General features: G+C 51.2%; 1 protein-coding gene across 2 annotated transcripts in view; it reads left to right on the top strand.

Annotated features, from left to right (window-relative positions):
* The window catches only part of LOC119962960 (LIM and calponin homology domains-containing protein 1-like), a 502,229-nt gene that overhangs the window by 246,333 nt on the left and 240,311 nt on the right, over positions 1-15,585 (top strand). For both annotated transcript variants that reach the window (XM_038791315.1, XM_038791316.1), the window contains exon 4: positions 826-932. In XM_038791315.1, the coding sequence (XP_038647243.1) occupies positions 826-932 (107 nt within the window). The remainder of the gene's footprint in view (positions 1-825; positions 933-15,585) is intronic.

Raw genomic sequence — 15,585 nt, 5'->3', positions numbered from 1 at the left:
CATCTGACTATCCACTCTGTCTATACCACTCATAATTTTGGAAACCTCTATCGGGTCACCTCTCAACCTCCTTCATTCCAGTGAAAACAATTTGAGTTTATTCAACCTCTCCGCATAGCCAATACTCTCCAGACAAGGCAACATCCTGGGAAACCTCTTCTGGACCCTCTACAAAACTTCGACATCCTTCTGGTAGTGTAGCGACCAGAATTGTATGCAATATTCCAAATGTGCCCAAACTAAGGTTATGTACAGCTGCACATGACTTGCCAATTCTTATACTCAATGCCCCAACCCATGTCAACCACCAGTTTTGTTTCTGAAAGGTACTGTACTGCACTATGGCCAGGGGAGGTCAAAGAAAACACTTCAAAAAACACTCAGAAACTCTCTTGGGGGTGCGGCAGCATTGACATTAATGACTGAGAGGAGCCTGCTGCCAATCGTTCAGAATGGCGGCAACTTGGCTATCATGCTGCATCACGCTCCTTAACAATGAGGCAAAGAGGTGGCAGAGAAGGAAACAAATCCTCACTCTGGATCCCACTACCTACCTCAAGTTCCTAAAGGTCTGTGGGCTGAGAATTGACCCATTCAGTCACATAAGGAGCCATGTTGATTAAATATTATATGACATACCTGCAGGATAAAATATCATTTGACTCCTTTCATTTGAGCTGTGCAGGAAAACAGCAGCAATATAGGCTATAAAATAACAGACAATTAGTGTAAGACAATGAAATCATAAATAACACTGCACTTGCATGGAAAGCACTGATATAGTCAATCGACCTGATCACATTAATGTGTTTATATCTCTAATAGGACAACATTACATTGTTTCTGAGAGCATGTGAAGAACTTGGACTTAAGGGATCACAGCTTTTTGACCCCGGTGATCTTCAAGATGTGACCAACAGGGCAACAATCAAGTAAGTAAAAAAATAACCAGTTGTTGTAAATATATAGAAAATAGCTGATGCAAATTGTGAAAGGATTTCAAAGTGAGTTCCTTTCAATTCATTTTCAGTTCTGGCAATACATAAATTTAGATTATTTGCATACAATAAAATAAATATACTTACAAATATCCTGATAAATCCACATATTTACCACACCCAATTTTGGCTGCAATCAAACCAGCTCTGTACAGGATGGTTGTAAGCAGCCATTTCCCCCCCTCCTGATCTATTGATCCTCAGCCTGTATGTAACAACATCTCATTCTGTTTGCAGCACATTATGGCCGGAATTCACCGATATAGTGACCAAGTGTTGACGCCGGCGTCAAAATCGGCACGAGCGACGCCGGCGTCAACGGGCCCCCAGGCCCAGTAATTCTCTTCTTCGGAGCTAGAACAGTGCCTGAGTGCTGTGCACTGCTCAAGCGCCAAAAGCCAGCCCTACATGGCTGGCGCGGGTCCGCACATGCGCGCCGTGGCCGGCGCGGGTCCACGCATGCGCGCCACGGCCGTCTCCACACCGTCGCATGGGCATGGTTGCCGTCTCCGCGCCGGCCCCCGGACCACATGGCGGATCCCTACAGGGGCCCGGCGCGAAGGAACATAGGCCTCCCGCTGGAATGAGCACGCCCGCCAATCGGTAGCCCCCGATCGCGATTGCCGCCGATTCTCCGGTGACCGGAGAATCGGCAGCCCGGTGTCGGAGCAGCTGGATTCTCGCCCCCCCCCCCCCCCTTCGGGCAATTCTCCGACCTGGCGCGGGCTCGGTGAATCCCGGCCTATACATTTTTACTCACAAAATATATCGGAGTCTAAATCAGATAGCTCAGAAAGTGGTAACTGTGATATTCATTTTCTAGGGGTCAATATTGTGAGAGGCTAGCACTGTTTAAAACTAACTTGTACTGCTTAAAGCTAGCCTGCACCTCTTAAAGGGCTGGAGTAGGTGTTGGGAATCATGGGTTGAAGAAAATCTGACTTGGGAAAGAGTGAGGATTGGCACATCGGAGGAGAGAGGAGGCTCCAAGCTTTTCAGTTGCTGTAATAGAGGTTTGGTGGAGGTGGTGGAAAGGAGGAGGCATGCCTGGTATCTGCAGAAGGGAAGGAATTGCCAGGCTACAGAAACAAAAGGCAGTGGGAGCAGATAGCCTTGGCAGTCAATGCCAGGATACAAGCCCCGAAGACCTCAATGCAGCGCAGCAAGGAGTTCAGTGACCTCTCATGAGTGGTTAAGGTCAGTGAATGCATCTTCAACTGCCATGTCCAACCAACTGCATCATTAGCCTCAGCTATTATTCAAATCAAAAAATACCCATCATTCACCTGTCACCAATCCATATTAATGACTCATAGCTTCACCTCACTCTCACACATTACTGTAAGTCTCAGACCCACATCCCACAGCTTTCACATATAGCTGGCCAATGGGTCAGGTGTGAGGACACAACGCTGGCCACTATTGGGACACCTATTAACAAAGCTGTGACCAGTGGTGGGGCTGAAACCACTGAAGGTGACAGTATCCTCATGCCTAATCCTCTTTCTCACATCCCATATTTCCTCTCAGGTGTCTAAGAAATCCAACTGTCCAGGCAGGACATTGATGATGAGGACACCACATCATCATTTGACTGCACATTCACAGTGACCAGCTCAGTTACTGACCCTGCACATATCTTAATGGATAGTTTAAAGGCAGAATCTACACATAGTGAGACAGTGGGCATGAGTGGGCTACAGCCAGAGCTGAGGGAAAGGATGGCCCAGTTGCCAACTTGCCAGAGGATAGGATTGCACATGAGTTCTGTTTCAAAGGATTCAGATGAGGACTTCTTGGGGCAGTGTATAGAAAAAGGCTGATGGATATGCAGAGAAATACTTGTTACAATGGAAGGCCGGCCAGAAAGCCAGCAGTCAATGCCGAGAAGCATGGAGGAGTTGGTCACCAACATGGCACAGGGCTTTGCGCAGAGCTTGGAGTCCATCATTTCCTGTGTGGAAGTGTAGCCAACTCCGTACCTAATGCAATGATTAATAATTAATGTTGCAGCTCCCATTAGAGCACACAGAGCACGTACCCAATATCTGGGTGCTGCAGTGGAAGCTCAGACTGCTGTCACCATGGCTGTGGATTACAGTGCTTGCAGAGCACTACAGCAGTCCAGCAATTTGTCCTTCAGTAGATTACTGGATTGCTGAGGCACCATTCCAGGGGAGTGGCAGTGACTCTATGGAGCATGAACCTGCTATCCTCTCTCACAATGAGAACATTCATGTTCCCATCACTGCCACTCTGTCAGTGTCCTTCCTATTGCCTGCTACTTAGGCTATCTCTCTCAGACTGCTGCCTCCCATGCTGAGATGGTGCTGTCTGCAGCTGGGCCCATAGGACCCAGAGTGGCTTGTGGTCACCTTCCAGCTGCAGTCCCCACTTAAAGTCAGCAGCCTTCTGCCAATCATCCTGCAACCACTGGAGTAACATTGTTTTGGGGCACTGGGATAAGCAAATACACTAAGAATACAGGCACTAAGGAATAGTGCATGAATTCATTTATAAATTTAGTTTGGAATGCTTATTTTGTAGTGGCTTAATGTTTGCATTGTGGCCAAGCGCATATTGTGATGTGAGGGGAGGCAAAGTATGGGGTTACTGGTAGTTGAGCATATGAGGTTTTGATAACTGCAGTTGGATAACTTGTTCACAGGTAGCTCAGTCGAATAGGCAATCTGAGTTACCTCCTCCCTTCCTGTTCCTTCTCCACCTCATGCTCCTGTTCTTCAGCTGCTTGGTAGCAAGGGCTGCATCCTCATGAGGATAAATTTGTGCAAGATGCAGCCGACCATCATGAACCTCGATATCCATGCTGATGCAATGGTGCAGGATTTCTCCAGAGCAGAACAGGTAGCAGAAGTGCTGTTTTAGGATGCCAGTGGACTGCTGTATCACATTTTGTGTCAGCATGGCTTTCATTTTATATATGTTGTGCACTTGTTTGTGGGTTGCACACCAAATCATCAGCCATGTCAAAAGCAGAAGACCTTGTTACACAGCACCCACTCTTTGGTTTCCTGAGGTGGCTAAATGCAACTGGCACAACAGATTGCCATTGTGACTGCTGCCAGGACATTGGACATTATTTCCAGACTGAAAGCACATTTACTCCCCAGGGACATCCCCAGTCAAACCACAGTACATTAGCCCAAACTGAAAGCACATTCCTCTGGTCAATTTCATCTTCTGGCTCCTCAAAGCTCCCCGGTCCTGCAAAACAGGATTCTTTTTAAAAACATGACCACGCTATAGTAATAATAATCTTTATTAGTGTCACAATTAGGTTTACATTAACACTGCAATGAAGTTACTGTGAAAATCCCCGAGTCGCCACACTTCGAAGCCTGTTTGGATGGAGAATTCAGAATGTCCAAATCACCAAACAGCATATCTTTTGGGATTTGTGGGAGGAAACCGGAGCACCCGGAGGAAACCCATGCAGAAACGGGGAGAAAGTACAGACTCTCCACAGACAGGGAATCGAACCCGGGTCCCTGGCGCTGTGAAGCAACACTGCTAACCACTGTGGTACCTTGACGCCCAGACTTTAACCGTTAACTTTGTCCAATACTTGGAATCCAATATTCTTAAAATCCTCCATTTGTCACACTGGTAAGAGAGAAACATATGTCTTCATCTCTCCTTAAATAGAAGCCTCAGTGACTTCCCTTACAGAGCACCAGGCAGTAAAATGGGAGATGTTCCAAACATCTTCAACATGACCCTGGACAGCGACAGGCGAATACAAGTTTATTGCACTAGTGATGTTTGCGGGCACTGAGAATCCAGTCCTTATCCTGCTCTGAGATTATGGCTACAGTTAGTGACAGATTTCACTGAAGATGTTCTGACTGAAACACAGACATCAGACACACCCTGTTCTTAGTTGAGATTCAGTGAGAGGAATTGTTACAGGAACACCCTTGGTGGCTATGGCCTTCGGTTGAGAGTCCTTCTCGTTGTCTTTCATCTCCTCCCTCTTCCAGAAGCTTGTCCTGCTCTGCATGGTTCATTCTCCAAGTCATGTTGTGTTCCAAGGAGAATACTTATTAGCATACCCATGCCTGTGAGCAACTGGGTATGAACAGAAGCCTTAAAGTCAGTAAATTTCCTTTAGCACCTGCCACCCACTCCTTGTAGACTTTTGCAAATTGAAACAGCCGTGGAAAACACAAACACTTGTAGAGTTGGAACAACAGCGAGAAAAAAAGCAACTAACCTGGAGTTGATGATCCCGTTAAATACTGCTCATTAGACATTCTTTTTGCTTCAGGATGTGTGTTCAACTGTGCAAAATGACATTGGCTGGAATGTAAATGTGTCAACTGTGGCTCAGTTGGTATTACTTTTCCCCTGTGACAGAGGATCATAGAATTTACAGTGCAGAAGGAGGCCATTCAGCCCATCGAGTCTGCACCGGCTCTTGGAAAGAGCACCATAACCAAAGTCAACAACTCCACCCTATCCCCATAACCCAGTAACCCCACCCAACACTTAGGGCAATTTTGGACTCTAAGGGCAATTTATCATGGCCAATCCACCTAACCTGCACATCTTTGGACTGAGGGAGGAAACCGGAGCACCCGGAGGAAACCCACGCAGACACGGGGAGGATGTGCAGACTCCGCACAGTGACCAAAGCCGGAATCGAACCTGGGACCCTGGAGCTGTGAAGCTATTGTGCTATCCACAATGCTATCGTGCACAATGGATGTGGGTTGAATTCACACTCCATGGCTTGAGCACAAGGATTAAGACTGACACTGCAGTGCTACGCCATTTGCGGTGCTGTCTTTTGAAAACAAGTGTTGAACAGAGGCCCTGTCCACCCTCTGAGGTGAACGTCAAAGATCCTATGGCACTATTTAAAAAGAGCTGGGGTGTTACCCTGGTGTCCTGGGCAATATTTAACTCTCAATTAACACAACATGAACAGATTATCTGGTCATTATCACATTGTTGTTCATGCAGAAACTGGCGGCTGTATTTCCTCCACTGCAACTGTGGCTACACTTCAAAAGTACTTTATTGACTGTAAAGTGATTTGAAACATCCTGTGGTTATGAATGGTATCACATAAATGTATGTTTTTGTTTCTTTCAAAATGGCAAATGCATACTTCTGGCAATGTTCATTCTGCACATTCTGACGCCAGCACCAATCTGGAATTTGCTCAACTCACCCTCCAATTGTGTAGACACATCGTTGACACCATTTTGGAACTCAAAGGGCAATCATAGCCCCCAAAATATGGGCACTATTGAGCCGATCATATCTTCAAAATTGCCAGACATCTGGAATTTGTTTCAAGATTTCTGTAATTCTCACTGAATTAATTGAAATAAAATACCAAATTGTTTTGGCACGCTTAACAGATGCAGCTTCGACAGACTTTTTACACCAGTATTCTTTTTGAGTTACTGTGTTTTATTATTTATATTTGACCAAATACAACTAAGAAATGGCATTTAAATCATAAAAGAAAACAAGTATAATCATTGTGTCAAAGGAAATCAGGCTTTTCATTAAGGAAACTGTGGAAATAAATAAGCGCAGCAGAGTTTATACAAATTAATTTTTTTGATTTTAAAACATGTCACATACTGCAACTGAATGTAACTTTATTTTCATCACACAATCATAATGTCGCAGGATAAATTTGGATGGAAGTGGCGTTCAGTCCATTTGACCTCAGCGTTCCAAAACACCATCTCATACACTTTTACTTGGTGCACCTCACTGTTTTTCAAGTGAGTTCCATGTTCTGGCTTCAACCAACACCTCCTGATAATCTGTTCAAGCTGCCGATCACTCTCTGTGTAAAAGAATAATTCCGGATGTCAACCCTATAATTATCACATTACAGCAGTATGGATCAAATTCTGTTGCATTTGAGTCGTGGTAAGAAAGGGGGAATGATTATTGAAAGGGGGAATGATTGTTCTGCCCACTGCCTAGGACAGTGCTGTAAATATGTCTTTAGAAATGATGCTGCTGTAAAATAAATCCCACCTCCCACCTTATTGACATTTTCTGGTTTTACTGAATTTTGGCTCTCTCCCCTCTGCTTGATACATTTTTGTGGTGCACAACTAAACCAAGAACAGATGGTGACTTTACAGAGCCGGAATTTAGAAAATCTATTTTGTTTATGAAGAGAACGAACCTGACTACCATCGTTCATCTTGCCATTCAAAGTAGTGACAGCAAATTGACTTTTTTTTATAAAAAGGGAGTTAATTGATTCTAGATTAGACATTCAAATACTTATGGCAGGATTCTCTGCTGGCTGACACTGAAATTGCGAAACGCAATTAGGCAGAGAATCGGTTCCGTGCCAAAATCACGGTAGGCGCTGATTTCACAGCAAATCGCAATTCTCTGCCTCCTTGACAGCGGTGTCAATGCAATTCGGGACGCACGTACAGTATACACCGTTTGCATATACTTCGCAGACCCGACCCGGTATTCTCTGGGGGCTCACGATTCTCCTCCTCCGATGGACTGAGTTCCCTACGGTGCAGTTCACTTGTGCTTTCAAAAATCGCTAAACCAGCGTGGCGGCTGCTGAGGGAGAGAGAGAGGAGATAGGACACAGAGGAGTGACTGGAGGAGCAATCTGCTGGGCCGGAAACTGGCCGGACTGACTGGAGTGAGGGGACCATGCCAGGGCTGGGGGAGAGGGGGGATGGGGGGAAAAGGCCAAGTGGCTCGGGTGACCCCTCCACGGGACTGGGGCCGTGCCCAGGCATGGACCGCCATTACGGTGGCCATCTTGCTGCGCACCCACTGACCTCTCACCTTGGCTCTTGATTCTGCAGAGTGGTACCAGCCGTATGGGTGCCTCTCCCCACAAAACCTAGCCGCCACCCACCGGCGGCCCTGTCAGGGCAGCACCCACTGTAGTCCCTACGGGGGCGACGGTGCATAATCCTGGCGAGGACAATGCCAGCAAACAGTACCCCTAGCATCATAGACGGGCGCCAGGGGCAGAGGCCATTGATGGGCATGGGGGGGAGGGACATGCGGGGGTAGAGTCGGTGGTGCCAACTGAGACCATTGGGTAGCCCATTGGGCCTGGTTGGGCACGGGGGTACACACTATGCTAACATGTCGGCCTTTCACGCCCAGCAGACAAAGGATATTGGAATTCAACCAGCAATAGCGGCCTTCCAGCTAGTCGCCACAGCCCTGGGCGATGCCCTGTGGCTGTACGAGTGGCCGCTGCTTGAGGAGGAGGAGGAAAGGGGCATGGGGGAGGACACCCGCTCCCGATGAAGGTGAAGGTTGCCCTGTACTATTACGCGACTTGGGGACCTGTCCAGGATCTTACAGACCTCGGAGCACAGGTGCATCCACGCCATCACGGAGGCCCCATATGCCCATGTGGCCCAATACATCCACTTCAATGTGGACCGAGCCTACCAGGATGCCCCGGCAGCGGGGTTCGCCGCCATCGTCGACATGCCCCGGGTCCAAGGGGTGATCAACAGGATACATGTCGCCCTACGGGCACCTGCAGGTGACAGGTCACTTTATACAAATCGAACGGGGTTCTACTCGATGAACGAGCAGCTGATATGTGACCATCAAGAGGATGCAGTGAAGGGTGAGGATGGGCAGGATATGGGCCTAGGCAGGCATGGGAGGCCGCATGACATGTGTGCCAAGGCTAACGGGATGCTCTGATCGCCTCCAGGTTCACTGACTAAAGGGTGGGGTGGACAGGGGGACTGGCCAGGGGTACGGACACTGAATCCCAACCCCTACCAATCACACCCCGCGTGCAACTCCCTCCGTGATACGTACCAGTCACGCTACGGAGTGCGGGCCCTGGGTTGGCAGTAACAGCGGGTCTGGTCCATAGGATGTAGGGTGATGACAACCCGCTTTATGATGTGCTCCACATTGTTTAACAACATCTGACTCCTACCCATGGTAGCACTTTCCACCGTCCACCTGGGTGATCCATGCATGCGAGCTGGTCATTCCATCACACGGTCCCATTGGATCCCTGGCGTGGCGGTGCTGGGGACGGTCGGGGGAAGGTGGGGAGCCCAGGCCTCCCACAACGTCAGCCCATCCCTCACACCCATTTGACAGAGCAATGAGAGAGGTAGTAACCGGTGTTTAATGTGAACAAATATTTACAGGTTTGTGCCCTAGCCCCTATAACTGAACTGTGCACAGCATCTGTGCCAACTTAGCTAGTGTCTAAGTTTCTGTCCTTACGGGCCCTAATGCTACGTCTAGGTGATTCTCCGGACAGTACAGCAGGAGTGGAGGGGGCCTGCTGTGATTCCTGCTTTGGGACCTGGGACCCCGTTGGCAGGCGTGTCCTGGCACGACCGGGGCCTGGATGGGTCCGGCTCCTGCTCTGGTGTCCTGGGTGGCGTGGTGCCGCCCGTTCTGTCCGCTGCCCACCAGATGAGCCAGGGACAGGAGGGGGACAGTCTGAGGTGCTGCAGTGTTCCGCCACCTCCCCTGCAGGAATCACCGGCACGGACCCCATCATCTCCTCCTCCTTCGGGGTGTCCGGTGGCCGTTGGGCTATCCCATGGGGCGGGAGTGCGAGGTGAGCTATCCCCTGAGGCTCCCCGCCACCTGACGCTGCCAGTCTTGGAGGCCTGCTTTGGTCTCAACCAAGGTCTGCAGGACTATGGAGCACAGCGAGTGGGCCACCTCCGTCTGGGACTGCGCCATATCACGCTGCAACTGTGTCACCAACTTCTGGGTTTGTGTCACATCAGCCAGTGACTGCACCAGGCCTTGGACATGCTGATCCTTAACCAAAACCGTCACCACCAATGCCTCCACCGTGGACGCCACCTGTGCGGTGTTGGCATGGGTGGCACGCATTGTCGACACCACCTCCAACCTCCTCCTGCTGCTGCAAGCGGTTGGACTCCTCCAACCGTGCCTACAGGTACTGGATGCTCTCCGACAACCCCCCATGTAGTCCCTGACTTTGTGGCTGTGTTTTCACCATAGATATAACTGTTTGTTCCAGAATCTCCAAACCCTCTGTATGGGAGCTAGTTCCTTGGGTCGGCCTGCTCTCTGCACGGTCACCCTCTAATGATCCTATCTCCACCTGCTGCACTGGGTTTGCTGTGTGGTGTGGACCACTTAGTGTCCCAGGAGCCTCTTCATTAAAGTGCCCAACCGAGGTTAGTGTTTCTGGGATGGTGAAGGGTGTTGGAGCAGCTGTGATGGGAAATCACTGTCATCCTCTGACACGAGCTCCGAGATCTCCTGAGCCTTGGATGGAGGGCTGGTGTCCAAGCTGCTCTCCTCGTCACTGCTCAGCTCACGGGGAGGCTCCTCCGGCTGTGGTACTGGCTGGGGACGGGGGATGCCAGATGGACCCATCCCATCTCCAGCAGGTCGTACAGGACACAAGACAAGATTCATAATTAGACTGCGGGCTGTAGGGCAATGGAGGTCGGTGGTGGGTGGAGGTGGGGGGTGTTGGTGTGGGGATGAGGGTGGTGTGGGGATGAGGGTGGTGTTGGGGTGAGGGTGGTGTGGGGATGAGGGTGGTGTTGGCCTGAGGGTGGTGTTGGGTTGAGGGCGGTGTGGTGATGAGGGTGGAGCGGGGAGAGGTTGGGAGGGGGTTGGTACATGTGTCACGGGGAACCGCAATTCAACAGGGTTTCACTTCCTCGCCAGCGACCGAGCTCCACCTGGGTGACCTTCCATTCCCCCGGGACACCGACCACGTCCAGGACTCCCTGCTCAGCCACAGAGGGGGGGCTACGCTTATAGCTGTGTGAGACGTGGGATAGTGCCAGGGGCACAGTGCTACCTACTCACCCTGGCTGCCCTGAGGAGGTTGAGCAGTTTCTTCCAGTGCTGCTGGCCGCTGGTGGCGCTGACCGCCTCTGCCACCTGCGCCCAGGCATGACGAAAGGCAGCAGCTGGAAACCTCCCTCCCGGGTCACGCCCCCAACCTCCTGGAGGCCCCTACTTACCCACTCTTCAAATAATACCCCTCCACTCTCCTTTGATGCCATTAAAATCTAATAAATTGTCTATCTCTTTCTTGAATACATTTAGTAACTGGGCCGCGATTCTCTGGCCGCGTTGCACTCATCCATTTTGAAAGGGTGACAGGGCAGCACGGTAGCATTGTGGATAGCACAATTGCTTCACAGCTCCAGGGTCCCAGGTTCGATTCCGGCTTGGGTCACTGTCTGTGCCGAGTCTGCACATCCTCCCCGTGTCTGCGTGGGTTTCCTCCGGGTGCTCCGGTTTCCTCCCACAGTCCAAAGATGTGCAAGTTAGGTGGATTGGAGATGATAAATTGCCCTTAGTGTCCAAAATTGCCCTTGGTGTTGGGTGGGGTTACTGGGTTATGGGGATAGGGTGGAGGTGTTGACCTTGGGTAGGGTGCTCTTTCCAAGAGCCGGTGCAGACTTGATGGGCCGAATGGCCTCCTTCTGCACTGTAAATTCTATGATAATCTATGATAATCTTTCATGGGCTTGGCCCCCCTCAAGCCCTGACCCTTGGCAGTGCCACCCTGGCACCCAGGTGCCATTGCACTGGCACCCTGGCACCAGGCAGTGCTCCAGTCAGAGTGCCACATGGGCAGCTGAGCCGTGCCAGGGTGGCAGTGCCAAGGTGCCAGCTAGGCACTGTCAATGTGTCCAAGTTCCAGGGGAGGGCCGGGGAGCCATCCTGCACTGACTCTGATCACCCAGGAGCCTCCCATGAACTGGGAGATGCCCAGATGCTGTTACGCCTTGTCCAGGCAGCCCCCCTGGGGCGGCCGGAGAATTTGGGAAGGCCACTGTATCCTGGATAGGGGGGCCTTAAGTAGGTTTACGACCTACTTCCATGAGTGTTGTTTGGTCTCGCCCGTTTTAGGCACAAATCCAAAATCTCGTGGTACTTGGATGAATCCCGTGAGCCACGGAGGCTGCCGGGAAGCCCACAAGAAGACTCTCCGGAGATTCTCCGGACGCTGTGTGCTCTCGCTCGAGTGCAACGCGGCCAGAGAATCGCGGCCCAGTTACTAAATGTATTCAAGAAAGAGATAGACAATTTATTAGATTTTAATGGCATCAAGGAGTATGGGGAGAAAGCGTGAATATGACATTGAGATAGAGGATCAGTCATGATCATGTTGAGTGGAGGGGCAGGCTCGAAGGGCTGAATGGCCTATTCTTGCTACTAATTTTCATGGCTGCAATTCTCTGGAAAAATTTCAAAGTATTCTAGCAAGCGGGAATTGTCGTGAATTTCCCAGCGCTCGGACCAGCGAGGCCGGCATCGCAATTCAACTTTATTAATTCACTTAATGAGGCCTCACGGACTCCTTGTCGCAAATGAAGGTTCGCCAGCTGATTCACCGTGACCGCGCTTGCCAGGCTCCCGCTAACAAAGTCTAGCAGCACTTAAGCTGCACTTGCTCAGCCAACCCCAGCCAGCTCGCAATAATTGCACCCAGGAGACCGGCCCCAAGATTCAGAGATGCTGACCTGGGGAGGCTGCCAGATGCCGTGGAGGCCAGGAGGGATGTGCTGTTCCCCTGAGGGTCCTGGAGGGTGAGCCACAAGGCCTGGGATGAGGTGGCGGTACCTGTCAGGTCGGGGAGTATGACAGGAAGATTGGCCTTCAGTGCCAAAACAACCTACACCGGGCAGCATGAGTGAATAGACACCAACACACCCCCGCCAAGGGAGTATCCAACCCCCAACTCCCAATGCTTCCCCAAGCCCTTCCTCCACTCCCAACCCCCATCAACCCTATCCCCCCATAAACCCCTCCTTCATTCCCCACCACTGTGAACCACGCGTGAGGGTAACGATGCCCTCTCTGTGTCTCTAAGGAAAAACTGTCCCATAACAGCTTTTGGCAGCACGGTAGCATTGTGGATAGCACAATCGCTTCACAGATCCAGGGTACCAGGTTCGATTCCGGCTTGGGTCACTGTCTGTGCTGAGTCTGCACATCCTCCCCGTGTGTGCGTGGGTTTCCTCCGGGTGCTCCGGTTTCCTCCCACAGTTCAAAGATGTGCGGGTTAGGTGGATTGGCCATGATAAATTGCCCTTAGTGTCCAAAATTGCCCTTAGTGTTGGGTGGGGTTACTGAGTTATGGGGATAGGGTGGAGGTGTTGACCTTGGGTAGGGTGCTCTTTCCAAGAGCCGGTGCAGACTCGATGGGCCGAATGGCCTCCTTCTGCACTGTAAATTCTATGTAATAACCGTCGGGAGAGGGTGTAAACTGGCGGTGGGGTGGCAACAACAATCCTCACCTCCTTCGCGGAGCATGCCCTCGAGGTGACTGGTGTGGCCGAGGACAGATCGGTCAGCCACTCAGAGACTGGCAGATGCCGCAGAGGCGAGGAGCCACCAGGCTCCACAATAGCATGAATTGTTATTGCCTTACTGACTGGCCCATCCCTCTCACTGACCCATGTTCATTCTCCAGAAGGTACTCCAGCCGACGGCGCGGTTCATCCTGGGCAGCACCCTCTATTGATTCCGGGGATAACAAATCGGAGGAGAGCTCCGAGGATGCCATTGTGGTGGCAGCACAGCTGTCATTCCCACCCTCCACCAGCGCAGATACACACACCTCGGTGGGACATGCTAGTGGACAGGCTACTGGAGCACAATCTGGTGAGCACCACACTGCTGATGCTGCACATCAGGTGGAGGCAGGAACTCCCAGGCGAGACAGCAGTCAGAGGGCTGCTGGATCCCAGGACCCAGCTGGGTCCTAGCCTGATGCTGAGCCTGTAGTACAGAGGTACTCAGAGCTGGTGGAGATGATAGGAACCAACCTAGAAGTTCAGAGGGAGATGTCAGCATCACTCCAACAGATCCATAGCCACTTGGAGGAGTCCCAGAGGCTACGGGGGGGCCGAAGATGGCACCCGCAATGAGTGGCACCGAAGCCAACACTGCAAGGATGGCGACCGCAGTGGAGAGCCTGGTGCATGATATCGGCACCATGAGTGAAGATGTCCAAGGCGTCATGCAGTCGGTGACGGCCAGAATGTCTGACTCGCTGGGTGATGTCACCCAGTACCAGGCTGACCTTGATGAGGTTCTGCGGGACATGTCCCGCTCTCAGATGGGCATGGCCGAGATACTGTGGAGCGTGTCCCAGTTGCAGGTGGTCATGGTCGAGGCGCTGCAGAGCATTTTCCAGTCAGTGAGGAGCATCGCTGAGGGGGTCGACATTATGGTGCCGACTATGGAGAACCACCAGGGTTAGCAGAGCCAGATGATGCAGGAGCAGCCGGGGCTCGAACCAGATGCCCCTCCATCCCAAGGTGAATCCCAGGGCCCTATGGACACCGATTGGAAGGAGGTGGCACAGAGTGCCAAGCCGGACCTGTCCCATGGAGAGGCAACGGTGGCCAACAGCTCCCCAGAACTCCACACCTCTGATGAGGCTGCAGGACAGAGGTTGCCCCGGAATGGGTGCACACGATCCAGAATTGTCACAGTGATGCTGCAAGTGGTTGCCTCCTGGTTGCCCCCCCCCCCCCCCTCCCCCCCCCCCCCCCCCCCCTCCCCAGCACACCCCCAACTCCTCCCTGGCGGCCCACCCCAGCCGAGGGCCCCTCACCTTCCACCGAACACTGGGGTGGCAAGCCCAGCAGCCCCAGGCTCTTTGACTGTAAGCAGCAATGGCTACTCACCTCCTCGGCTCCCCACAGAAGCTTTTCCGCCAGGTTCACGTTTTTAAAAAGGAGCACTAATCCACGCCAACATCCAGTACACAAGAAGCTGAGAGTAGTGAGGTCATGAGTAGAGTAAGTTTTCAAAGTTGAAGGAGTGTACCGGCAGGAAGGAAGGTGGTCTAAAGTGCATCTACTTCAATGCCAGGAGCATCCGGAATAAGGTGGGTGAGCTTGCGGCATGGGTTAGTACCTGGGACTTCGATGTTGTGGCCATTTCGGAGACATGGATAGAGCAGGGCGAGGAATGGTTGTTGCAGGTGCCGGGGTTTAGATATTTCATTTAGTTCAGGGAAGGTGGTAAGAGAGGGGGAGGGGTGGCATTGTTAGTCAAGGACAGTATTACGGTGGCTGAGAGGACATTTGATGAGGACTCGAATACTGAGGTAGTATGGGCTGAGTTAAGAAACAGGAAAGGAGAGGTCACTCTGTTAGGGCTTTTCTATAGGCCTCCGAAAAGTTCCAGAGATGTAGAGGAATGGATTGCAAAGATGATTCTGGATAGGAGTGAAAATAATAGGGTAGTTGTTATGGGGGACTTTAACTTTCCAAATATTGACTGGAAACACTATAGTTCGAGTACTTTAGATGGATCCGTTTTTGTCCAATGTGTGCAGGAGGGTTTCCTGATGCAGTATGTAGACAGGCCAACAAGAGGCGAGGCCGTATTGGATTTGGTACTGGGTAATGAACCAGGACAGGTGTTAGATTTGGAGGTAGGTGAGCATTTTGGTGATAGTGACCACAATTCGATTATGTTTACTTTAGCGATGGAAAGGGATAGGTATAAACCGCAGGGCAAGAGTTATTGCTGGGGGAAAGGCAATTATGATGCGATGAGGCAAGACTTAGGATGCATCGCCTGGAGAGGA

This window comes from Scyliorhinus canicula, chromosome 3, assembly GCF_902713615.1.
Source record: "Scyliorhinus canicula chromosome 3, sScyCan1.1, whole genome shotgun sequence".
Taxonomy (NCBI): domain Eukaryota; kingdom Metazoa; phylum Chordata; class Chondrichthyes; order Carcharhiniformes; family Scyliorhinidae; genus Scyliorhinus; species Scyliorhinus canicula.
The sequence above is the reverse complement of the archived record's forward strand: the minus strand, read 5'-3'. Positions and strand labels throughout refer to the sequence as shown.